The sequence below is a fragment of the Taeniopygia guttata genome, chromosome 4, assembly GCF_048771995.1.
Source record: "Taeniopygia guttata chromosome 4, bTaeGut7.mat, whole genome shotgun sequence".
Taxonomy (NCBI): domain Eukaryota; kingdom Metazoa; phylum Chordata; class Aves; order Passeriformes; family Estrildidae; genus Taeniopygia; species Taeniopygia guttata.
In genome coordinates this window covers 15,107,446-15,132,478 of record NC_133028.1, presented here as the reverse complement: position 1 = coordinate 15,132,478, position 25,033 = coordinate 15,107,446, and the positions used below count along the sequence as shown (strand labels likewise).

Below are 25,033 nucleotides of genomic sequence, written 5' to 3'. Positions count from 1 at the left end.
AACTGAAAATGGAGAGGACCTGGTGATTACCTAAAGAATGTCTCACATGAGAATGTTTCACCCATCTTGCTCAGCATTTCTCTGTTGCTTTGCTGAAGCAAGGTTCATTTGCTTGTGGGCAGTGAGACTGGAGGGTTTGGAGGTGGGGGGAGCTGGGGCTGTGGTGTCTGTGCTGGATGTTCCGCATGAGCGTGCAGGGGCTTAATGAGCTTAAGGGATTTCACCAGAGCTGACTGCCAGGGCTGGCTTGTGGGTGACCTTGATGTTTGTGGATACATGAGGAACAGGAGAAAGGAAAAGAATCCACGCTTTAGTTTCTCTTGTACTTTGAAAACATAGTGTGTAGTAAAAGACATTGCCACAAAATTCCTGTCTGGATGTAAGATAAATTGTGGGGAAAATCCTGTTCCCAAAAAAGTAGTAAATGCAGTGAAATACATACTGTGTTTTTTGTTGAAACTCTTGTGTGTCTTTACCCACATGGTCAAGTTTTAATGAATATTTTCCACCATATTTTGATTTGCTTCTTTCATTTATGAACCTATAGCTAGCTAAAACAGAACTGTGTCTCTGCATAGCCTTCTCTCACTTAAGTTCTAACTGTCAGGCCTTAGAAAAATTTCAATAATACATGTATATTTATTCATATGTGTATGTAGGTGTGAACGAAATTGTGTATATCTATAAATATATATATAAGCATACATATATATATATATGTATATATATATATGTATATACATAATATATGTATTTTTTAAGTTAATAGTCTGATAGCCAGTAGTTTAAGAGACAGTTTAAATTGAGCTAGTGTATAATGGTTTGGTTTTTTTAATCTCTCCAAACTACAGATGTTGGACCTGTGCTTGGATCCAGAGTTCAAGAACAGCTGGGAAAAGAAGTACGTCCTGCACTTGATGCAGCTCTGACAATGGCAGGAGGTAAAGATGTACATAGTATTGTATAATAGTCTGTTGCCATGGTGAAATAGGCACAGCAGGGATAACTTTGTACAATACCATGAGTCAACTTACCATTTTTCTCCATGCCTGGATATTTATTTTAAACGGAGGATTTCAGACATCTTAAGATTGATAAATACATTTAAAACCTAAATCAAAATTTACATGTTATTGTTGATACTTAGTTTTGGCAGTCATTGAATAAGGATGAAATCTGAATTTCCTGCTCCAGGTTGCTGCACCTTTCTGTTGACTATAAGGGAAACTAGGAAAACTGTCTTTTTAGAGTTGCATATTATTATAGCCATATTATTGCATATTTGCAGATTAGTCAGGGATTTTTTCCTGTACACTGCCAAGTTTATTATGAGAGTGTTAACCAGCATTTCTTCATTATATCTTTGACTTTGGCATTGTTCATTCCAATTTCTCTCTCTCTGTAGAGAAAATATTCCTTTATTATTTTTTCCATTTAAGGCTTCTTTTTTCACGAATCAGATACAGCTTACAGAGCAAAGCGAAGACATCCATAAACTTGAGTCACTTTGGTTTTGGGTTTTTTTTTTTTTTTTACCCATGAATTCTTTCTCATTCACTTGTCATCATTCTCCTTTTTTTTTTGCTTTATTTCTCTTGTTTTTCTTGAAGTCAAAGTGGAAAGGGCTATCAAAGGTAAAAACCACAATAAAACCTTGTGTGGTGTGAAGTGCACTTCGTTTTGTAACTTTGTGTATTCTTAGTTGTGTCTGTGTGGTTCTTTGTTTACTAAACAACTGCTCAGTGTTTGGGATTATTTTCATTTGTTTGGTGTGATTGGGATGGAATCTAAAGCCAGACAGTGTGGAATACTCACTAGTGCTTGGCTGGTGCAACATCATCTCCTTACCTTTCATCTTGCAGCTATATGATTTGTGAGTTGCATTATAAGAAAAATACTGAGAATACAATTTGATGGATATGGGCTTTTAGTTTCTAATGACCAAGCATTAAAGTTCTTTACTGAAACCACTGAGGAAGGAGAAGTAGGGAAACAGGAGAAAAGTGGGAAGTGGATGAAATACCAGTAAAAGTAACCTGAGCGCATTACTTTCTCTGTAGAAAAGCATAAGTGGTATATTTTTATATGCAATAAGTGCATATTCTGTGCTAGAATTTTCTGTGCTAGGGTTTTTCTGGGAGGGAGGCAGTAATTAAATCAGTATTGTTAAGAGGATCTATGATTTATGCATGTACACTTTCTCTTCATGTCTGTACCTGCAGGCTGCTTTCTAACAAAATTTTTTTTTTTTAATTCTCATCTTTGCAGCCATCAGAGAAACAAAGGAAGCACTGGAAAATGTGAGTGTCTCTGTAGAGGTTTTGCAGGAGGGAACAGAGAGACTTCATGCCAACTTGACAGAGGTTAAAATGCACCTAAGCAACACCCTCAATGACTCTGCGTGCAGTGCAGCTCAGGCTGCCTCAACTTGCAATATCATCAGGAATTCATTAGCTCAACTGAACATCAATGCCAATTTTAGTGGGGTAAGATCTTTTAATAATATTTTTCAGACTCTCAAAGTGTGATTGCCTTGAATAAGCCCAGTAGTATTTCTGCCATTCAGTGGCTTGGTGTGTGCTGTCACTTGTGAGATAAGTGACCTTCCCTTTTTCTGTGTTTCTGGGTAATTCCAGTCACTCTTTTCATCTTCTGTGTAGAAAAGGATAAAATGTGTGTCAAGCAGCTATGTTAAAGTGCTGCTCTGGGCAGTGAAATAATCTGCCCTCCCAAAAATGCTGAGGGTTAAGCTTTGCTTTTGTACAACAAAGGTTTCATGAGTGTTTAGGAAGATTATTCTAAAGATCACTTTAGTTTCTTTACCCCGTCTCCTAACTTTGAAATATTTACTGAATTAGCAAAACTGCTACTTCGATGTTTTTCCTTCCCAGTTGCCAGGTGTGAGCTCTCAGCTTGCAAAGATCAATGATGTCCTTAAAATAGACCTTTCTAGTCTGGTTCAAAAGGTATGTTTCTTGACAGATTTTTAAACTGTTAATGAATAAACTGGGATATGTGTATCACTTGACTCCCCGTGGTTCCTTAAGCAGAATTCTTTTGTTGCCACCTCAACCTGCTTCATGGTTGAATATCTCCCATTGTTTGGCCAGGATTTAACACTTGAAAGTATAAATGCAGTGCTTTGTATCTCCAGGATAATACAAATCTAAAATGTTTCACAAGTTGTCTGCTTGAAAGAACAGTCCTTAAAAAATGAAAAGAAATGTGGGTCCCGTAGCATGGTCTCTACTTTTTAGTTCGAACTAAAGAAATAAAAAAATCCATTGTCGCCTAATTAGTTTTATTGTATTCTAGCTATCTTGAAATATTTATTTCAAATTCTTTGTGTGCATATTTAAAATTAAATCTGATTAAATGAACCAAGTGTAATGGCTATTAGCATTTTTTACAAGACCTTCCACAAAAAAAACTATGATTTTCACCTAGGAAAAGAATGGCTTAGTTTGAGCAGTTGGAAGATCTAGGAGTCTGAAAATATGTGCTAGGACTAGGAGGCACTTTCTGAAACCAGAGGCTGTGTGTAGGGATTGAGACCCTTTCTTGTTTCTGCAGTGATCAGGTTTGCAGGCAGTAAGGCTTTAAGTATCCACTGCAGTGGTGTCCAAATGATCTCCTGAGCTTGGTCTCCATTGTGTGGGCCCTTTCTTTCCCCTCCTCACTGAAGAAAGTGTTGCAATTTCTTTAGAGGCAATTGGATTTCATTGTTTGTAATATGGATTTCAAGTTTGGAAGGCACAGAGTTAGAAACAGGAGGTGTTAGCCTGGTACAGAGTAATTCCTTTCACTTAGTGACCCTTCATATGTGTGTTTCTGGCTTTTAGATGAGCTATAAGATCTGACAGGCAGCAGAGTTTGAGATGTCTGTGACTGATTCATATGTATTTAAATATAGGGTTTTTTTCCCCAAGGAATATTCTGGAAACCAAACTATATCTGAAATATATTTAGAGTTCCTATTTTGCTTTTACTTTCTCTAATATGCAGTGATAAACCCATATTTTTCTTAGTCTTACCATATACATTTTAGTATGTATGTACTTTTAATCTGTGAAAAAAGAAAAAAAACTGCAAACAATTTGACAATGAGAAACATGCCATTATTTTTTCACCTTTTATTCTTAGGGTTATGCAGCATTTAATGATACTCCAGACTTGGTGGTGAATCAAACCAGGAACATTTTATCAGGTGAGAACAAACTATCTTTTCACTTTGTTTAATGTTTTTGTTTTCCATCATTGGTAATATATTTTTTGGATAAGTATCATTAAAAATGGAAATGTGAAATTTTTAACTATTTTTTAAAATTAGATGCCAGAGGAAAAAAACATAGAAAGCAACTGTGTCCTGATAAGGATTCTAAATTAAATCTAAAAATAGATAATGTGATATTTTATTTTATCTGTTAGGCTTTTTACTGCTCAAGCAATGAGAAATCTCATGATCCTCGTTTCACACGGATGCTTTATTTGGTTGAAAAAGTAATTTTCCTTGACTGATGTGTTTGTGACATATTTAGGAGTGTGATGTTAGAAAAAGTGACCCCCTCCTGCTGCTGTATTAAAATGTGGTGGATGGCGAAGTGAAAGTCAAAATACACCTTAAGGATAACTGAAATGGTGTCTCAGTTGTTTTATTACTTAGGCTTTCCACTTTTGCTCTTTCACTGTACCTGTATGGTAGTATAGCATATGTATACTAATCTGTTCTAATTTTTGTTCTTGCATTGTGGACCTGTTCTGCATTATATATAAGCAGCTGTTCCTTGTAAGTTTTTCTGGTTTGTTGTTTTGGTTTTTTTTCCCTTCCCCTCCTGGGCAAAATATAGCACAGTATAGATATAAGGATAGTGTACTGTGTGAACTTGCCTGTAATGAGCCAGTTTTCTAAAACTGATATATTTTTTGTTAGGAAATCTAGGGCAATTTACTCATTTTCCATATTTGAGATGTGTAAACACAGACAAAACATCATAATTTATCTATTTATAAATTGTTGGGGCTTTGAATTTGAGTTACAAAAGCAAATAAAATAAATAGGTTTGCTAGAAAAAAAAAAATTGCATTTATCGGTAAACTTCTAAAATAACTGTGATTTATTACATGGTCAAATCTGAGGAGTAATTATCAAAACAGACAAAGGCTTGTGTTTTGAGAAAGAAGGAAGTATTGCCTACCAGGAAATTATAACCTGTAGTTACACATCCTGCTTTTTCAAGTATGTTTCCAATTGAAGGAAGGGAAGAGTATAGAGAAATTGCATTTTACACAGAGACAATATGTATAATAAGTGAATTTATCATGGCTTTGTATATCTAAATAGTGTCTATCTAAACTGTAAGTAGAGGGCAGCATATTTGGTCATAATCTGAGGGGAAAATGGCTTAATGGATTGTTCCCTCAGGAGTGTTGCCAACTAACTGGAATGAGTTCATTTAAGTAATCTCTTTTAATAAGATTGGAAATAACTGGTATAGATTCTCAATATAGGCAGTCCAATTTATGTCATAGTGTTGTATTCCCAAGACATGGAATTTAAATAGGTTCTGTTCTTCTCCTTTGTAAACTTGGTGGCTAATTGTCTTGCTCAGTGTTGACATTTGTAATATTGCATGAAATGCAAGATTTAGGTTGGCTAGATAAAAAGTGACACATTCATTATAATGAGAGGAAGGAGGACGTCTGCATCTTGAATCATTAAACTGAATGCTAAAACAAAGTCTGCATTTTGAAATGCCATTGTGCTACTTCAAAGCTTGATGCTTTTGTTGCCTGCTTGTGTTTTCCTCACACTTGTCTTCATGGCTTGCTTGTTACATGTGGCAAATGGCTTAATAGCATTTTATAACGCATACATGGAATGTAAATTTCCTCTAAGGATCTGTAACAGTGAAATATGTTTGTTCTTTTAGATATCAAAAGTGTACTGGAATCCATTGGTTCAAATATTACTACCTTCACAAGAGCTCTCCCTGTTCAGAAGATTTTGGCAGATTTGATGGTGCATCTTACACAGAGTGAGGCATACGTTCAAGACTATTTTCCACTAGTGGAGCAATACGATTTCTACAGGTATGTACAAGAAGTAAGGCAGGACTGAAGTGCTACCTGTTGTTAATACTTTGTATTATTTTAATGTTCTGTAAAGGCAAGTAAACTATTAATGATGAGCACAGTGAAAGAAAGATGTATAAAGCAGTTGTTTGGTACTGGCATTTTGGTAGAAGCAAAAAACACGGCTAATCAATAATTGGTGCTGTTTTAACCACAGAGCAAGAGGTCATTTCTAGTCTGGAGGCCTTCAGGTCTTTTTCAGGAAGGATAGATACAGGTGGATGTCAAACACCCAAAGGAACTGATTATTTCATAATGCCAGGGTGACCTTTTATCTAGGTCTTGTTTCCATTGAGTTGCTGGTAAATTGTGAGGGCAGAGGACCAGAGAGGCCTTGAAACCAATCCATTGTTACTGCTCCCTTTGTACTGCAGAGCAGGAGTAGCAGGCATTCTGCTTCACACCTTGTGGACCTGTACTTGCCCCTGCTGGTCCTTGTGGTTGATTGTACCTTGAAAAAAACATACTTCTTGAGACTTTTGTGTTTCTTACAGTTGAATAACTTCGTATTTTGACTTGTAAAACTTCTCATTTTGTACCATCTGTCTTTGTCCAGATTTAGTCATTTCTGTCCACAAACTCATCAAATTCTCCCTACATTTTGTTTGATACTTTAGTTGACTTTATAATCAATATTTACTTCTGTGTTTGTGCCATAATCAGTTTCACTGCTATAGAATGTATGTTTCTGGCTTTAATGCAGTGATAAATAAAAGTGAACAGAAAACTGAATTTTCAGAACCTTGCTTAGAATCTTACCTTTAGCCCATTTTTTATCTGACAGTTTTTGTGGTGAGTCTTAATTTGACAAATTTATTGATATTTTCATTGAAGCTCATATTGCATTTAATAAAATAAATATATTGTTTTATTCTGCTACAGGAGAATATCTCTTGTCTATACGGCACTTAAATACCTGGTTTGTCAAACCTAACCTAACAGTACTTCCAGTACAAATGAAACCAATAAGCCTTTAGGTGCCCAAATTACTTCCTATCTATTCCTTTCTTAATTACAGATGCATTATTTGTAGTTCTTAATAAGTATCCTTTTTATAAATATGCCTGTCAGTATTTCATATCTTTTTATTGGCCATGCATGTTCATTACAATAGTTATTTTACAGATTTTTCTCTACTAATGTACAGGGAAGAGAAAAAGCGACTTAAAAAATAAAAGCTGCAGAAATGACAACAGAAGGGAAAAAGAAGTGCAGAAGGCATTGGGAGAGGAGGAAAGGATAGATATGTAATGTGTGAATAAATGGATATGCTCCAAATACCTGGACACATAGAATTGTTACATGATGTAATTAATAGAAATGAAAGTTCATTTCCTATCCAAGATTTTTCTCCTGATCAAGTTCCATTAACTGTTTCAGATGTTGAAAGCAGTCCAGGTCAGACACCTAAAGCCTAGGTTTTTACAGCCTTAAATATAGTTATTTACAATTACAAGCCTAACACAGTGTGCAAAATGTTAGTGAGCCTCACAATAAGAGTAACTGTGTATTTCATGACCAATGACCACCCCACATTCATAAATTTCTCCATTTATTCTTGAATAAATTGCTGTTTGAACATCTGCTTTGAGTAATTGTTTGCTCCACTTGGAGCACTTTGACTCTTCAGTACAGTTCACCTGAATTAACTGGGGAACACCTTGTTCCTGTGGTGTGTGTTCCCCAGTCCTTCAGTAGCAGCTGACTGCAATCCAGCAGTGACTGTGTGCTGGCCCAAAATACATGCTAGTGTATTCAGCAAATATGTTTATCTTTGCTGACACTGGTTGCTCAAACAGAACCATGAGTGGGACATTTGGAAATGTAGTATTGCATGATGTCTCCTGAAGGTCTCCAGTGTGTCCTTCATGTGAAAATAATAAAGAACTTTCTCTTTTATTCTTTAGGTGGCTGGGTTGTCTCATTCTGTGCTGCATGTTGGTCCTGATTCTGGTCTTTTACTACCTTGGATTGCTATGTGGCACCTGTGGGTATGACAAACATGCTTCTCCAACAACCAGAGGCTGTATCTCCAACACTGGAGGAAACTTTCTTATGGCGTAAGTTTCACTTACCAGGGAAAAAGAAAATAAAGGTAGAAAGTTGGTATGGTTGGGTTTTTGCAGGACATAGATATGAAAATAATTTGGATTGTTATCTAGATATATCTGCTGAGAATAGAAATAAATATTGATTCCACACACTTACATTGAGGGACTTGAGGATTTGGGATTGTTCTTTCATGGAGGATCTCTGCTGAAGGATAAAATTTACTGGTATAAGGCAAATGCTGTGGCTAATGAATTTCTGTGCAAGTCCCTTTGGAAAATGCAAAAACTAGGGAAATTGATAACTTTCTAGTAAACTTGGAACATTTGTTCAAAGTTTCAAAGAAAGCCATGTAAGAAGACAAGAAACACTTGACCTCCTGACAGTGTTTCTGGATGTATTAGGTTGAAAAGTGCCTAGGAGTGGTTTAATGGCATTTCTGCTGGGTGCAGGAGAAGATTGCATTTGAAAGTCTAAAACTTTTTTGAGAGCACAAGAGAGTTGAATGTAAAAGAGAAAATTGTATGGTTTTGTGTCCTTTAAATGTCATTTTTAAAACAGTTTGCATGCCTAATGCTAATGTGAGGTTTCAAATGCATTTTAGCTGAAGATTTTACAGGGCTGTAACATTTAAGATGCTTCGGAGGGCAATAAATGTTTGGAAAACAGAACTATTTCAACCATCAATCAGTTTTCATATTTCTGTTATAGCTGCTATTAGCTTCACTGTTGCCCCAAGTATGTGTGTATATATATATATATATATATATATATATGTATACATAATGTGTTTTTATAAAGCAAAAACTTATTCAACTTCTTTTTCAGTGGTGTTGGATTCAGTTTTCTTTTCTCCTGGGTGCTGATGATTGTAGTGGTGCTCACTTTTGTCACAGGTGGAAATGTAGAAAAATTGGTCTGTGAGCCCTTTGAAGATAAAAATTTATTCAAGGTGAGGTTATTAATGTTATTAAACAATTAATAGAATCCCCATGAGCTCCAAAGGTCTTGTCCATTCTGTATAGCATATAATTTCTATAGGACACTTCAAGTGAATTTGGATCTGGTTTTACTTCCTCCTTACAAACCAAATAGAGGCATTCATCCTGTCTTGGTTTAATTTGCTTTGCAGTGTTAATACTGCATGCTTGTCTTCCTTTGGAAACAGATTTTTCTGATTCAGTTGTTCCTTGGTAATGGGAAGCTTTAATGTTCACTTTATGCACCAGAGAGTTTGAATTCACTGGTTTTGCCTGTATTTTCCTTAGTGGGTGATAAGCTTAGATGTGGTTATGTATCAAAAGACCACATATTAATAAATACGTAAAGAAACTTGGAATTGTAGTAACATTACTGAATTTTTTCTTCTAGGTTTTGGATACACCTTACTTACTAAATAAGCACTGGAAAAACTATCTTGCTGGCGTCATCTTTAAAAATCCAAATGTTAACTTGACTTTCGAAAAAGTGTACAGGTATTAGAGTTATGATTAAGATTTAATTCAGTTAATATTTAGCTCCTTTTTATTTCATTCAATTTATACATACTGGTTTTGTGATATCGTCTATGCTTCATATTTCAGACACATTAAAAAATTGCACATGTTCCAGAAGACATCCTGATTCTAGTGATTCTTGAGCAAAACCAATTTGTTCCTGTGTATGAGTTATTAAAGATAGTCAGCATACTACTGTATGACAATACTAGTCAAGCTAATTGATAAAACACGTGTGTCTTTCAGAAATTGTTAATCACTTCTCTTATTGACTGAGCTTCAAAAAATATAATCAGTATTTTGTTTTCTAAAGGACTGATTTTCTTAGAATAAGAAAACATTGTTAATCATTCTGTTAATACTTGGTCCTTAAGGTGGCTTTTAGGCTGATCTGTGTATTTGTATTCTTCCAGTGATTGCAAGGAAAACAAAGGAATTTATACTTCCCTTCACCTAGAACATCTGTTTAATATCAATGAGCTTTTAAATATTAGTATGGTAAGTAAAGAAACTATGAATGAATGCATGATTCTAAAGGATGTTTGCTTTTGAAACACCATATAGAGTGCCTGGGTTTTTAATGGGATTTCATTTTTTTACACACAAAACATCCTACAGGGAGGCAAGAGCTTCCCGAACTAATCTGAAGGAAAGAAGCTGATTTACAAATAGATATTTTTTACCGGTCTCAGTGGGCCAGGGAAGCTTTTCTGATGTGCCTTTTTTTGTGTGTGCTGATAGTAATGTTTGTTTTAACTTTGAGACTTGTGTGGAAGGTTGAAGTCTATCTTCCAGAGACTGCTTATGGAGTTCAGTGACAGTTTTCATTTTATATAAATGCCTGTCTGGGTGTGTTATCCTCTGATTCCAGCCAGATTTATGTTGATTCAGGATATCATGTACCTTAGTTCTATGAATTATTCTGGTTTGGTTGGAAGTAGTTGGGATAAAATAGTCTTTTCACTTAAGCTGTAATGATATATGATTGCACTCCCATTACAGGACTGTACTAATTTTGGGGTTGCCTATAATACCTGTCTTCATTACAGCAACCCTTTGGGGGTTACATGTTCCATTCTGCCAGGTACTGTTCCCACCTAATAGATACAGTCCCTGCCCCAAATGATACATAATGAAATGAACAAGGCAGATTAACTAAGAGGGAAAGTTATTTTGAGTTTCCACAATGGACTAATGTAAGAGGCTTCAAAGGAAGTCAGATTTTCAGGTTCCTCAGCTATAGCTCTGCAGCCACTGCAGGTAACATGGTTTTGGTGCAGTGCAGAAAGGTTCAGGTAACAATAACTAATCACCTTTAGTCACCACTAAAGGTATTCAGAGGAATCTCATCCAGTCCTGTGGCAAAGAGTGTCTGTCCTGGCCACAGCTGAGATACTGACTTCTCTAGGTTTCCTTACTGAGGGCCAGGGGTAGAACTTAACATTCTTAAAGGGTAACATTTCCTGGAGGGATGTTAGTTAAAGCAGAATGGAAGGCAAGTAATCTATTGGTAAGAGACAAAGGCAGGTTAGAACCTGCCTGGTGGATTCTGTTCAACTTAATTGAATTAAACTGATGTGAACAAAAAATTAATGTGTGCTTCTTCATGGAAATGAGGAGTCAGCAAAAGCACAGGATGCTTTGGGCCCAGGCTGTAGCAGAATATGTGCTGTTTGCAAACTACTTTTGTACTTTCTTTTGTTTCTCTCTCAGTATACAGAAGATGTAGCCCTTAAAATTGAACACATTCAGATAAACCTCAGCAAAATCATTCTGCTGGATGAAATTGGGAAGGAGAATCTTCTGAATTTCAGCTCTTCAGGGATAGATGGGATCGACTTTTCTGCATATTTGACAGAGGTGAGACTGTAGTCAACTACAGACATGACTGGGACAAAACATAAAATAGTGTTTGTTTATCAATGGGCAAAGCAGCAAAATCTGTTTATGTGTGAAACACCATGTTTTGGAGGTTCATACAAGTTGGGGAAAAAAGCACTTAAGTTTAAGTTAATAAATAAAAAAATAAAGAGTAGACAGTGTAGGTGATATAGTTAAGTGCAAACTGTCTGTAAATAAAATACTCCTTACTGCTCACGTCTTGTTTCAGATCAATAAAAGTGTTACCAAGGTTGATCTTCTCTCATTTGCTAATGATTTAGAAGCAAGAGCAGACCAGCTGGTAAGTCCAATTCAGCAATATAATAATACATAAAATATATAATTTATATACCATATAAGTATAAATATATAGCAAGGTAGACGTATATGGGAGAATTTTTGTACTTTAAACATTTACTCACATGGTGCAATGTCAAGTAAGGAAAAACATTGAAGAACAGTGCTGCATATGAGCTATATTTTAAATGTTGCTAATTATTGATTTTTATATATTCTTGTACATTTTCTGCTTTGAAAGTGTATTTTCTTAAATTCCACTCCTTGCTTGGGCAGTGAGGGGAATGCTCTAGTTCAGTATTTCCTATTACCATCTTTACATTTTAGAGTCCTAGTTGGAAGAAAAATTGGTTAGATGCAAAATTAATACTAGCAGCTTGTAAGGACTGTAATGAGAACTAGAGCTCCATTGTGGAGGGAAAATGCACAAAAGAAACTGAATTATCTGAAGGGCTTTTTGAATGCAGGACAATGGTCAGAGTGTATTGCTACAACATTGCCCACAAAAGAATCTGCAAGTGGCGCAGATCTGTGTTGGCAGTGACTGTTCAGTTGATATGTTTGTTGTGCATGTCCAGGTCAGGTCATGCTCACTTCTCAGAATGAGGGTCATGGTTTGGATGAGCCCAAGACAGATTTGCTGCACTGCAGTGCAGGAAGAAGAGTTATGTTGCACATGTGCAATTGCTTGGATCGCTAAGGGACACACAGCAGAGTGAGACCACCTTGTTTGGAATGTGTCAGATATCCGTCCCTCCTCAAGTGGAGGAGGGCACTCTAGGGGAGGCTCCTGGTGTGTTGGCTCTACCTCTTGCATCATTCAGTCATACTTGTTGCTGGGTTTTTTGTTGGGTGAAGGGTTTTTCCTGCCACACGTGCACTCATGTCGAGGTTAGACAGCTCTGGGTTTAAGTGAGAGCTGGGGTTCTTCAAACCTAGTTCCATAAAGGAAAGTGCATTGTGTTGATAGGTTGCTTTCACGATTTTTTGTAGAAGACTCTTAAGGAATCATCTTAAGAGCTGAGAATAGATCAGACAGAGTGATTTCTTTATACAAAAGAAATAATTGTGTAAATAAGTAAATGTATTCACTGTTACAATGCATGTTTTTATTTCTTCCTTTAGATGCTATTTAGTGTAATCTATGAAATATCTTGAAAACCCCAATAATACAATGTATTATAAAAGTTTGATTGTTTAAAAAAATGGTACTGGTTTCCAAGGATATTTTATGATCTCACTTTGTTACTAGTGATAGCTCTTAGAACCAATAAAAAAACCACCTAAAAACTTATGGAATTGATTCATTTTGGGTGTCTAGTTTGTATCTTTTGGCACCTGACACAAAAGTGAACGTAGCTTTTTAGACTGAAAGGAGCAAATGGTATAAAACCTAGATCAAACCAAGGCGGGTATGGAGGAGGAAGCAGTACAACCAACATGTGGTGCTAGGTAAATTAACTCACTTTGTCAGTACTGGAGATGGAGCATCCTGAAACTGCTCAGTGACCCAGCTGAGTGCTCACATGAACACTTCACAGGAAGCGAACACATCTCTGAGCACTGAGGTCTGCCATTATTACACATCCAGAATGGAGTCAGCAGTGTGTATTTACTGTGTATGCAGGGAACCAAGTGGTTTTTCCACCAAAAGGAAATGAAAAATAAATTTATATCTGAGAGTAAAACCAAATTTTATAGTGTTTGGCAGTGGGTATGAGCTCCGGACAAGCATTTGAAAATCAGAACAGAAACTCACATCTTCTGACTGAAAGGTGGGAGCCACAAAAAAAAGGAAAATACCCTTCACAGGTGCCTTTCCAAGTGACTGGCTGAAAATACTTAAAATTCTGTGCCACTCACAAAGCAGAGGGTGCCTCAGGGTGATGCCCACATTTCCAAAACAAAAGCAAGTACCATGACTGGGTACATGTCGCAGCTGGGGTGCAGGGCTACAGGGTTCTTGCAGTCAAGAACCTTGTGGTGAGTGCGAGGGAGATGTGCTCACTCTTCTGTATTTAAAATGACTTAGTGCATCATGTGAAAATTCTCTTCAGTTAAATCTGTCCTGATAATGTTATAGCCAGATAAGCAAGGTAGTATATCTGGTTTGGTTGCTGAGATTTGAATTATTAATACAGGGGTTGGTTTTTTCTTTTTCCCTCCTTGTGTTGAGGAATTCAGTTTGTCATACCCCATTTTTAGCATGAGCTGTTCTGGAGTGGATGTGTAACTTTCATTGTTTTTTGATTTGTTGGAAAGCTTTGAGGTTATTGAACAATACTGCATAATTGCATTTTTTGCAGCCAAAAGGAGCACTGGAAAATGCCTTAAAAGGACATGCAAACAACATTCGAATGATTCATAACCAGCAAGTTGTTCCACTGGAGCAAGCTATGGTAAAATATTAAAGCAATACTGAACCATACTTGTAGAAAATGCAAATGTCCAAATATCTTAAAGAGGTTAGAAAACAAGCACAGGTTGTATCAATGAAAAGTAATCTGACTAAAGTGTGTGTTTAATAAGTTAATAAGTTTTCTTACTTAAAATGCTACTGTTTTATAGTGCTGTCTAAAATAATGGCCTTTCCCCATTTTTTTCTATTGCTAATTTATGATTATATATAAATAAAAGAAGAAGCAGGGGACAACCTTACAAAACTCTTAACCCTAAAACCCCCTAAATCACTAATTTTCTTTTTTTGACTGTCAGTGGTCTTCAGTAATAAAAGGCATTATTGCTTTGACCCTTTATTTCTTGGAGGTGGCAATCACCTAACAGTATTGGAATTGGAAATTCCTGGGATTAGTATGTAGAGCCAAAGTCTTTTTTATTGATTCTATGAAAGATGTAAAAGAGCTGCTTCTGCCTGATTTCGACACAGTCCTGTGTCAAGCTGTGACTCTCCTTCATGTTAGGTGTTGCTTTTTCCTCCACATATCATGAAGACTTTTAGTTTATCCTGGCATCTGATATTGTGTGTCTGCACCACTTTTAGAAAAATACTAGGTCTTCTGGTCCACTCTGATTCTATGCTGTTCTTTCCTAATTAACTCCTAATTATTCTCATCTCTTTTTTCTTTTACAAAACTGACTGTCAAGAAATATGTTAAAGCTAGGGTAAGTGCTTTTTCCCTTCAGAAATTGCACAATATAGAATTCTCTGAACATGTGGGTCGGAGTTTAACTGTTCCATCTTTCCTCCAATCTTAGTTTGTTGCATCTAATTTCAGTTAAATCAGTGCTGTTGGTGAAGTACTGATTCAATGATTAAACCCACAATGTATTAATTCTAATGCAGCTGTTGTTACTGTTGCATACAATGTGATTTGTAGTACTAATAACAAAATAGTCTGTAGAAGATCAAAGCATAAATATAAGCTTAAAACACGTTGGCTCTTACCTGTAGTAAGTACTTGAAGCTTTTTTTTTTCCTTCCTTTCCAATAGAGTACTTTAAATCAGAGCATTAGGTTACTGAAGAGGACTTCATCTGAACTTATGGTAAGCTTTTCTTTCTGGCAACAGGAACATTTTTCTGGTTTAAATCCTTCTGCCACATATGCAGGGCATGTATTTTCAGCAGTTTTCTTCTGTTTCTAGCTGTTCCATTATTGCAAGAGATTGTAATGCATTGAGGCAGTAATAATGATTTAGATCTTTCATCTGCATAAAGGAAAATTAAAAAAAAGAAAATTTAGGATGGTTTTGGGACTATGAATTATAAACTGAACTGTCAGGTGATAAAATAGGCTTCAGTACCAGTCTATATAGTGTGTTACTCATTTTCCTCAGAATGTCTTTTCTAGAATCCTTGAAAGCAAAACCTTGGGGAAACAACCACAAAACACAATGCAAAATTACAACTGACAAAAGAGAGCTATGTGATTCACATCCTTAACCAGCTTTTGTTCCATGCCCAGCTCCCACTGAGGGCTGTTTCTTTAGGTTTTACTTATTATGTTCCTGCTTCTGCACCATCAGCCTTGCTCTAGGATCCTGGATCTGTTTAGAGGCTTTTCCAGGGCAGCCCACGTTTCCCCTCTTAAATAGTGCCTGCACCACAGTGAGACCAGCTGGTTTCACTGCCAGTAAATGAGCAACAGGATGATTGCTTTCCTGGAAGTAAAGCTTTCAGCCACCAGCCTGCCTTGGCTCTGGTAGCAGGAATACAACCACACTAGCATCATAGTCATAGTCTCAGCAACTTTATGGGGCATACCTACCTTAGTGCTTCTCATTACAGTTTTCACCCATCCAGCAGCAGAGCAGCTAGGTATTTGTTAGAATCTGTGATTTGAAAGTGGGTGAGAAGGGAAGAAGCCATGAGGTAAGGTATTGATAAGAAAGGGATGATGTTGGACTCTAAAGTATATTTAAGAAGCATCTCTGCATGTTCAGGCTCTGTGTACACTGTCCTTTGTGTGTGTTCTGTGAGAGAATTTATAGGGGTATGAAAAAATATCTCAGTCCTTCAGGTAGTTGATTAGAGGCATATTCTGGCTGTACAGAATATGAGCTACCTCAGTCATCAAGAGCTGTGATGGTATATGGCCCACTGTTTTCTTCCTGTGCACTTTGTGTGTTTGTAGTGTATATGCAGACATTGATTGAAGGAAAGAGAGTGAAGATAAAACCTAATCTGGTATATAAATTAGTTATGTAGGTTCCAGGAAAAGATACCAAATCATGTCCACTGACTCATCATTTTTCAGAATAAGAGAATATTGAGATGATCCTGAATCCTTAGGCAGACTCCTGTTCTGTCTGTAAATGCATTTTTTGTCAGGTTTTGACAAGACAGTGGCACTGGTTTATCAAGAGAGTAGATTCCTGGCAGTGGCCATATAGAGCCATTGCAACAGCCTGAAGGAGATTTGTTTATATTAAACACCATCTCTTCCCGTCCAGGTTAAGGTGAAAAATGTCATTAGCGCTGTTAATGCTGCCCAGGATCTCATAAATAACAATGCTTCTCAAGTTATTGTCCAGGTAAGCTCTATTTTATCAACGTACATTAATTTATGATGTCACAGAGATAGAGGTTAATTTGCATTTCTTCTCTTTGATCTGGTCCTAGGAGACAAAAAAGTACATGGATACCATAATAGGCTACTTTGAGCAGTACACTGAGTGGGTCAAGGAGTCGGTAAGTTGCATTTACTTTATTAGAGAAGCTGTGTTTAAAAATAAGAAAGTTAAACAGTATTAGTAATAAAATCAATTATATACTCTTACTTTGATAGTGTGTTTTATCGTTTCAGGTTTTAATACATTTGTACTTACTGTGGATGGGAAAATCAGTCTCCTATAGTTCTGTTGCATTTACAGAATGGAAACGATGAGTTGTGTTGTTTGGAATGCAGTGCAAATTTAACAGTATTGTTTTCAGGGCTAGACTGAAATCTACCATTTTGCCAGTACTTCACTGAACCTAACCCTGCATAGTTCAAATTGATGTTCTTAGCATCTTATATTTTTCTCTCTTCAGCTGCAGCCTTTGAGAAAGTAAGCTGGTGTTTAAAAGACTTTCAGTTTATAGCATATCCTACTATTATTTATTTTGAATTTGGATAGGGTAATGTATAACAATTTAGTAAACTATTACTTAAGAAAGTTTAGAGATTCTTATTTTATTTTGTTAGATACTTAAAACTGTTATCTCATTTTTTTTCAGATTTCAATGGAAGTAGCAGCATGCAAGCCTATTGCCAATGTGATAGATACAGCAGTAGATATTTTTTTATGCAGCTATATAGCTGATTCTGTGGTAAGAAACATTTTTTTTACTCAGAATTGGGGCATCAAGGGGAAAAGTCTTTCAAAATACATCTGCATTTAATTATTCTGGCTTGACTGTTCTGAAGTATCGCATACAAAGTTATGCAAGGAGAATATTCTGATGTGGATCAAGTCCAAAGACAAACCTGTGCTGGACTTCCTGGATTTTCAGTAAACTTAAGCTTCTATTAACAAGAATTCTGTAAAATTAACTGATTCTACAACACCTTGAAAGGGAAAATGGAAAAGCATAAAGATCTGAAGCTTCATCTGTAACTGTTGCTGACTTACAGGGGTGAGGTGTGGGCAGGAAGCAAGTAGAAAATACTGAGGAAAAACCTTTTCAGGTATCTTTCCTGAAATCTAGAAAACCGGAATAAGTTTTTATCACTAAACTTGTAGCAGACAGATCTTGATTAATTTCTGTATGTTGGAGACCTTGTGCATGCCTTGTAGCAGGATAGAAGGGAAATACTGGCTTTTTCATCTTGCCAAAAGGACTTGGAAAGAGGACAGCATGTATTAAAAGTAAAGTAAGACACCATGTGCCTGGAAAGGACCTAAAATGCCTCTTAAACTATTACTTAGCCTTATGGCACTTTAATCAGATCCTAATCACACTACCTGTAATACATATAATCAGTCAAAGCCAAAACACTCTGGCCTTGATGATGGATGCTTAACTGTGAAATGTTTAGTTTTGGTAATGCTTAACCATGAAAACCTCCTCATCTATGTTGTCCTCATTGATTAGCTCGTACATTACAGAGCTGCTGTTCTCCTTTGTGGAGCCATTACCCCTCTGGTGAGAGATGGACCATGGTTTCCCTGATGATAGAACTTAGCTGAGTCACTTGGAAGTTAAAATGCCTCAAGCCAGTACAAATCAAATTTGAAATATCATTTTAACACCAGGTGATAACTCAGTTCAACCATAATAATGAAATTAGTTGCACAAACAGGGCTGCAGTTTGCAAGTTATAAAGTGTCTTAAGAAAGTTCTGGAACTTCATATTTTGACAAGAACTGCAAGAACTAATTTCTACTTTGTTCTTTTGGTAACAATGGCTAGAATATCAAGCAGGGGTTCAGTACTTTACTGATTAGTTTTCTCCATTACCTTTTTTCCTTGATTTTCCTATTGCTTTTATTTCAGAATACCTTCTGGTTTGGTTTGGGAGGCTCTTCAATATTTCTAATTCCTGCCATAATTTTTGCTGTAAAACTCTCTAAATACTATCGTAGGATGGATACAGAGGATGTTTATGATGAGTAAGTATATATTCCAAAACAAACTTAATGGCAAATGGATTAAAATGTTTTTTCTAGTGTTTCACGTGAAGGCTCTATAATTCTTAAACCTGTGCTGCCAGAGTAGAACTGCATGTTCCTGTGTAATGCTGCAAGTTTGGGTCAGTGCCTGCAAACTGCTTCATGCAGGTGGCCTTTGGTAGCCTTGACTTGCCATGAATGCAGATGGAGCTGGCTCTGACTTTGAGAATCTTATGTCAGGATGAGGTCTTCAGAGCTTTGTGAGCAGCATTTATATAAATAAGTTCCAAATGTGCAAGTTATTAGCTTTGCTAAGTAACCTGTTAAAGTGAATTGTGCCTTATTTGTAGTCTCCTTGAATTAATTATTTGCTTTCTTGCTGTCTTAGTTATTCCTAACCAGTCTTTCCTTTTTCAATTGCAGTTCCTCTGTCTCAGGGACTTGGCATTTTACTTTATGATAACTATTCTTACGTATTTTCCTGTCAGTTTTTTTACTGTTTTCTTTTCTGCTCCTTGTTTTGCTCATTGTTCAGTTAGCCTGTGCACTGCATTTCTCCCCATTTCACAGTGGTTGTTTTTCATTGCACATTGACAAGTCAGTAGAGTACAAACAGGCATGTACAGCTGAAATTACTCACTTATTAGAGTCTAGTTAATTACTCCTCCTTTTCTGTGTTTTTTAGTTTCAAAAATATACCCATGAAAACGTTAAGACTTTTGCTGATATTTATTGAAATTATTTTATTAATATGGAAGGGTTTATATTTTTAATGTAACTTGTTACTTCAAAAGAGGTAACATGTTCTCTTTCTCCAGGCTTGATAGATTATATTAGAGTCTCCAACTCAACATGAATAGAAAAATAATTAATTGATTTTTGGAGAATATAAAAATACTATAAAATGTAAAGTTATAATTATACCATAATTCTTGAATGTTACAAAGAAAAAGTTATATTCTATTGTACAGACACAGCGTATCTTTGCATATAATACCATCATCCATGTACATGTGTTAGAAGCCATATTGTATATAGTGCATCTTATAGTTAACATGGTCTTTCTTGGTGTATTTATTTTATTACAGTACGGAAAATGGTAATAATGGTTATCATAAAGAGAATTTATATGGTATACACAATCCTGTTTTTACAAGGTAAACCAAGTCTGAAACTGCATGCCTTCATGTGTCCTTATTTCAGCTTCTTTTTTAATCACATTTCCAATTTTCTTCATGCTTTAAAGTGAATCTCTTCATTCTCTGGTGGTCTTTTTGCATGATTATTCACTGTAGCAAATGCAGTATGATGTATATTTCTCAAATATTCTTTATATAACACCTGGTATAGAGGTATTTTCCTGCAATTTAACAAAGTAATTGGTAAATTTGATCTTAAAATCCATGTAATCAGGCATTTAGTCAGAACAGTGGTTGGTCCTAAATTGACAAACCTATTAAAATTCTCTGATAGCAGATGAAAGTGATAGGATGGAAATACATCCTGAGTAGTTTTACTTTTTAAATGGTGAGAAGAGATCTCCTGTAAAAGGCAAGTGTTTCAGGTATGCAGGAAGCATGAACGTAGGAAATGGGTGCTTGTGCATGGGTAGCACTAGAATGTAGCATCACAAAGCAAGAAGCTCAAGATATGTTTAAAAAAAGGAGGATGTTTGGGTTATTTTCTGCCTCTACAGCTTCTGTGCTGTAAAACATTAGCTAATTGTAAGACTCAGTTTCCGGGGGGATAATACTCTATATCCCACAACTTCATTATTTGGTTTAGCAAAATTTGCAAGTTGCTTAAGAATGGTTTAAATTTATGATTGAAATCTGTAGCTCACTGTGCCTTACTTTGCAACTTCATGACTGAATGTATAGGTTGAGTATTTATAAAGAAGACACCACTATGCTTTAAATAACAAGTGAATAGAGAGAGGTCAAAGTTTGGGTCTTGACAGAGTTCATGGTTACACCTGGTGATGATGATGAGGATGGTTATTACTATTACTTAGGACTGTATTTTACAATAATTATTTACTGACCAAATCTTCATTCCAGATCTCCTTCTGAAGGAAGTCTTTATATAACAATACTTTTAGTGATATTTACGATCAGAGTTTTTGTGGTCTGTTTTGCAATTTAAGGGTGCTTACTCCCCATATTAACTGACAAGGAGTTTAAGTCAAAAAATCTCTCCATTGGCATATCTAAGGACTCTCAGTTTTAAGGATTTTCAATATTTTACAATAGAGAAAATCAATAATTTCCTAGGCCTTAGAATTCCTTTTCTGATCTTTGAATCTTTAATATGACTGTTAATATTTTTGAGGTTCATAGCATGTTTTCTTATGATAGTCATTGATAATTTAATTCAGCATTGCTGAACAACCTAAAAATTACTAGCATAAAATAATCTTTTATACAAAGATCCACTAATTCAGTCCTGACTTATTTTGATAAAATGCTAAAATTTACAAATTCAGTTTGATGCAGTGCTGTCTTCTGATGTGCTAATGGAGGTAATTTGAAAAACTGCTAATTATGGCATACATGCTTTGAATTTCTCATTATGGCATTCCCATATGAATAAAATCAAATTTTAGTATACTCTTTGCTTTTATACTATCCTTGATTTTTCTCATTTCCTACAAATGATTTTGGATATACTTTGAGAGATACAATTTTGAATAGATCTCTGTATGCCTACGCTTTTGCAGGTTCAAAGAATGCCACAGGGTTGGGCTTGGGGTTTTTTATCCTTCAGAATCAGCTGGATAATTTTGCTGAAAAGAGATGCAATATTCTTATAACACTAAGATACCTAAGTACATGTAAGAGCTACATGAGGTATATGTGTCTCACACAGGTATTTATATATATATATATATATATATATATATGTCAAAGACACAAATAAACTCAAATGCAGCCACCATTTTTGTGAGAGCAAAACATGAGGCTGGATTAAATTTACAAAATAGGAGTGTTGAATAGGCAATCCAAGTATTTATTTCTATAGTGAAACAAAAATAACCTGAAAGGTTGGTGGAGAAAACCATGGATGTATTTCCTCTTGTTTGAAAAGTACTTGATTAAATGAGTAATATATTGAGACTATCTTAGGCCAACTGAGCTTGTCTTACCTAAGTTTAGACACAGTATTTCTGTTCCATTTGTGGACAAAAGAAAATGATGGGTTTATTTTATGTTTGTTTTTGTTTTTCTCATGTAGCTCTGTGGAACAGTGGTAACACATATTGGAAGTGTTAAGGGGTAAGTAATAAACTTAAATCAATTCTAGATCTATTACTACTTTACTATTTGAGGAAGGTTGCTCTTGATTGCTGCAACAATGAGTATGCTATACATCACACTGCCCCAGACACGCCAAGGCAAGCGTGAGGTCTAAAATCAAAAAAGGTATTCAGTCATATTGATGTTTGTATTAAAATCTTTCCCTTCGTTCTGTTTAAATTATGTTAAAATTCAGTCTTCATAATTTTTATCCTAAATTTTTTGTTATTATTTCCAGGCTATATAAATGAGGCTCAAGACTCTTCTATGGGAGTACATCATTGTTCTTCCATTGTATTGGCGTTTGGCATTTCCATTCATCTGACAGATCCTGAGCCACTTGTTTTATGTCAGCTGTACTGTAAATCCCAAATGTACTATTGAATGTTATGCCATAAACTACTGTACAGAATATTTTGTGATCAGGGCACTGCCTCTCAAATACCACTGTTCAAGGCTTGGATTAAAATGTTTTTTTGGTTTTTTTACTTTTTTACACTGGGCTTTCTACCTTACATCACAGTATATAAATTAATTAGATTAACAGCCTTTGCCTAGTAATTCTTTTAAAATTGTTCAAGTTCTTATCTTAAATTGTTGATTTGTGTTAAATAAAGTACATACACGTTTACATAAAAATACATTTTGTATACCAGAGACTTTTGTATATACATTTTTCTTAAAACTTTTAAGTGTTTAGTTAAGATTTTAATATTGTATAATACTCTTCACAAATGAATTTACCAGCATGACCAGTGTTGCTATTTGGTGCTCTTGAATGACTACATTGGACTAAATTTGGATTGTAATGGGGTCCACAGTGTCTCTTTGTGTGAAGCTCAGTCGCAGTTTTGTTTTATCCCTCTTTTTTCTTTTTTTTTTTTTTTTCCTTAATAATTTAATATTTAGTGGATTTTGCTGTATAGACATGAAAGGGACTTCTTGGAGAAGTTTGTTTTTAAACTTTGGGTGGGAGGGTCTGGGGTGTGCGGGATGCATAATATAGTGAAAAAGCTAAGCTTTCTAGAGTTCAGTAGTACTCAAAAAGAGCATGACGGATGTCCTATGTTGGCGATTTTTGGAATGCTTTACATTCTCTATCTTCCTTTTCTTCTTTCACACCCACTTCTGTAATGTCCTTAATAGTATCACTGTGGCTCCTTGGGAGGCAGTGGTAGTATTTTTGCTAAATAATACTATACTGTGATTTACAATATTGAAATTCAAATTTGTTTAGCAATTGGAGTTAACATTTGTACTGTTAGAGTTATTTCACTGAATTTAGGCATATGGTTGAATTGCTGAATTAGTTAACAGTAAACTTTATCAACAAGGCCAAAACTGTGTTACCAGTGTAAAACCTTCTGGCAGGTGAAGTAGTCAATATATTGATCTAAAATAGTATCTCTTCATCTATCACTATTGTTAACTTTTTTTTCAAACAGGGTTCATTGTCTTGAAGTAGAGATAATCCTGTACATCATTATTATAATTTTGAAGAAATGCTGAAAAATGATAGCAGTCTTTAATCCGGAATAACCTTAAATTTTTCATTTTTATGTCATAAATGGAAACATTTCTAATTGACAGTATGTAGCATATGTGTATATGTAATGTTCAGAATTGCAGATTTTTAAAAGTTTCTATTTTTAATTTGAGAAAATATTCCCAGTTCATTTAAATAAAAAAGATCTTGCTTAACTACCTTATGTTGGGTTCTCTCTTGTTTTGTTGTGGAGACATCTCTCAGAAGAGTTGCACAGAGTTAAACTCTTATGAGAGTGAATGTCTTTACCCTGATCAAAAATCTTTGCTATATTTGACTTTTACTTTTGCAGCAGGAAGGACTGAAAGAACTTTGACTCTGGGTGAGGGAGCTTCCAACTTCCACCAAGAATGTGAATTATGCAAGATGGTAGGATTCAAGCTATGAGCTGTGCAGGATACCTGTTTCTGTATAGCGCTGACGGCAGAATTAAATATTTGCTGGTTCTTCAGCTCCCACAGTTCACTGCTGACATCCTAGCTTTCCTTGTAGAAGGGCGATTGTCTTCTACTGATATGAAAAACCACTAACTGTTTAATCTGAAGCACAGGCAGACAGGACTGAAATGTCAGATTAGAATGAGCCAAACACTTGGTGGGAACACAATAGCTAACGCATAAATATTTTTGAGTCCAAGCTTCGATATTTCTCCTTATCCTTGTGGTTTATTTGTTCTCGTGATTAGACATGAAAAACTTTGAGAACAAGAGATCTGAAACTGGTATAAATTAACTTTTGAATTGTTTTGGACTCTTCAGAAAATCTTAAAATTCTCAGTGCTCTTGTGCATAACAAAGTGTAAACAATACATTTTTTGGTCATATATTAGGAGGTATTCAAGTGCTTGCAGGAGGGATTTGAGGTGGGTAACAAGATTCTTCTGGCTGGCTGAAGGGTGAGAAGACTCCCCAGAGAACAACAGAAGAGTGAATGGTAAGTCTTAAGTAGGCTTATGCCATTGTTGTCCTAAGACTTGGCTGGAGCCACACCACTGTGCCTTAAAAGAGAGAGGAGGAACTGATGGAAAGAAGAGAGAGATGAGGTTTCTTTTAAAAATTGTATTAAAATAGCCATGGAGAGGGAATGAAAAGAAAACAAGATTGTTTTCTCTGTCAAATGGTATTTACACATGGGAACTTGATGGCATGCTGACTGGAAGAACAAGGCTAGGATACCGAGAATGGCTGTCCAGGTGGCTGCATCTTCTGTCAGGCAGCTTTCAAGTTACCTGGGCTGCCACAGCAGTAAGGGACTCGCTTTTGTTGTTGTTGATGTTCTGCT

The 25,033-nt window shown here is 35.8% G+C and overlaps 1 protein-coding gene across 9 annotated transcripts in view; it reads left to right on the top strand.

The window, feature by feature from the left end:
- PROM1 (prominin 1) overlaps window positions 1–23,915 on the top strand; it is a 61,487-nt gene extending 37,572 nt beyond the window's left edge. For 2 of the 9 annotated variants that reach the window (XM_072928022.1, XM_072928020.1), the window contains 21 exons: window positions 852–941; window positions 2,269–2,486; window positions 2,892–2,966; window positions 4,144–4,207; window positions 5,931–6,090; window positions 8,040–8,192; window positions 9,010–9,133; window positions 9,553–9,656; window positions 10,091–10,175; window positions 11,391–11,537; window positions 11,788–11,859; window positions 14,162–14,254; window positions 14,961–14,978; window positions 15,308–15,361; window positions 16,769–16,849; window positions 16,938–17,006; window positions 17,535–17,627; window positions 18,795–18,910; window positions 19,999–20,067; window positions 22,145–22,185; window positions 22,445–22,584. In XM_072928022.1, the coding sequence (XP_072784123.1) occupies window positions 852–941; window positions 2,269–2,486; window positions 2,892–2,966; window positions 4,144–4,207; window positions 5,931–6,090; window positions 8,040–8,192; window positions 9,010–9,133; window positions 9,553–9,656; window positions 10,091–10,175; window positions 11,391–11,537; window positions 11,788–11,859; window positions 14,162–14,254; window positions 14,961–14,978; window positions 15,308–15,361; window positions 16,769–16,849; window positions 16,938–17,006; window positions 17,535–17,627; window positions 18,795–18,910; window positions 19,999–20,067; window positions 22,145–22,163 (1,904 nt within the window). In that variant the 3' untranslated portion in view covers window positions 22,164–22,185; window positions 22,445–22,584. Of the gene's footprint in view, window positions 1–851; window positions 942–2,268; window positions 2,487–2,891; window positions 2,967–4,143; window positions 4,208–5,930; window positions 6,091–8,039; window positions 8,193–9,009; window positions 9,134–9,552; window positions 9,657–10,090; window positions 10,176–11,390; window positions 11,538–11,787; window positions 11,860–14,161; window positions 14,255–14,960; window positions 14,979–15,307; window positions 15,362–16,768; window positions 16,850–16,937; window positions 17,007–17,534; window positions 17,628–18,794; window positions 18,911–19,333; window positions 19,779–19,998; window positions 20,068–22,144; window positions 22,186–22,444 lie in introns of those variants that run through there. The other 7 variants (XM_030270785.4, XM_072928021.1, XM_030270788.4 and 4 more) reach the window with 5 other exon arrangements.
- The last annotated feature ends 1,118 nt before the right edge of the window (window positions 23,916–25,033 follow it).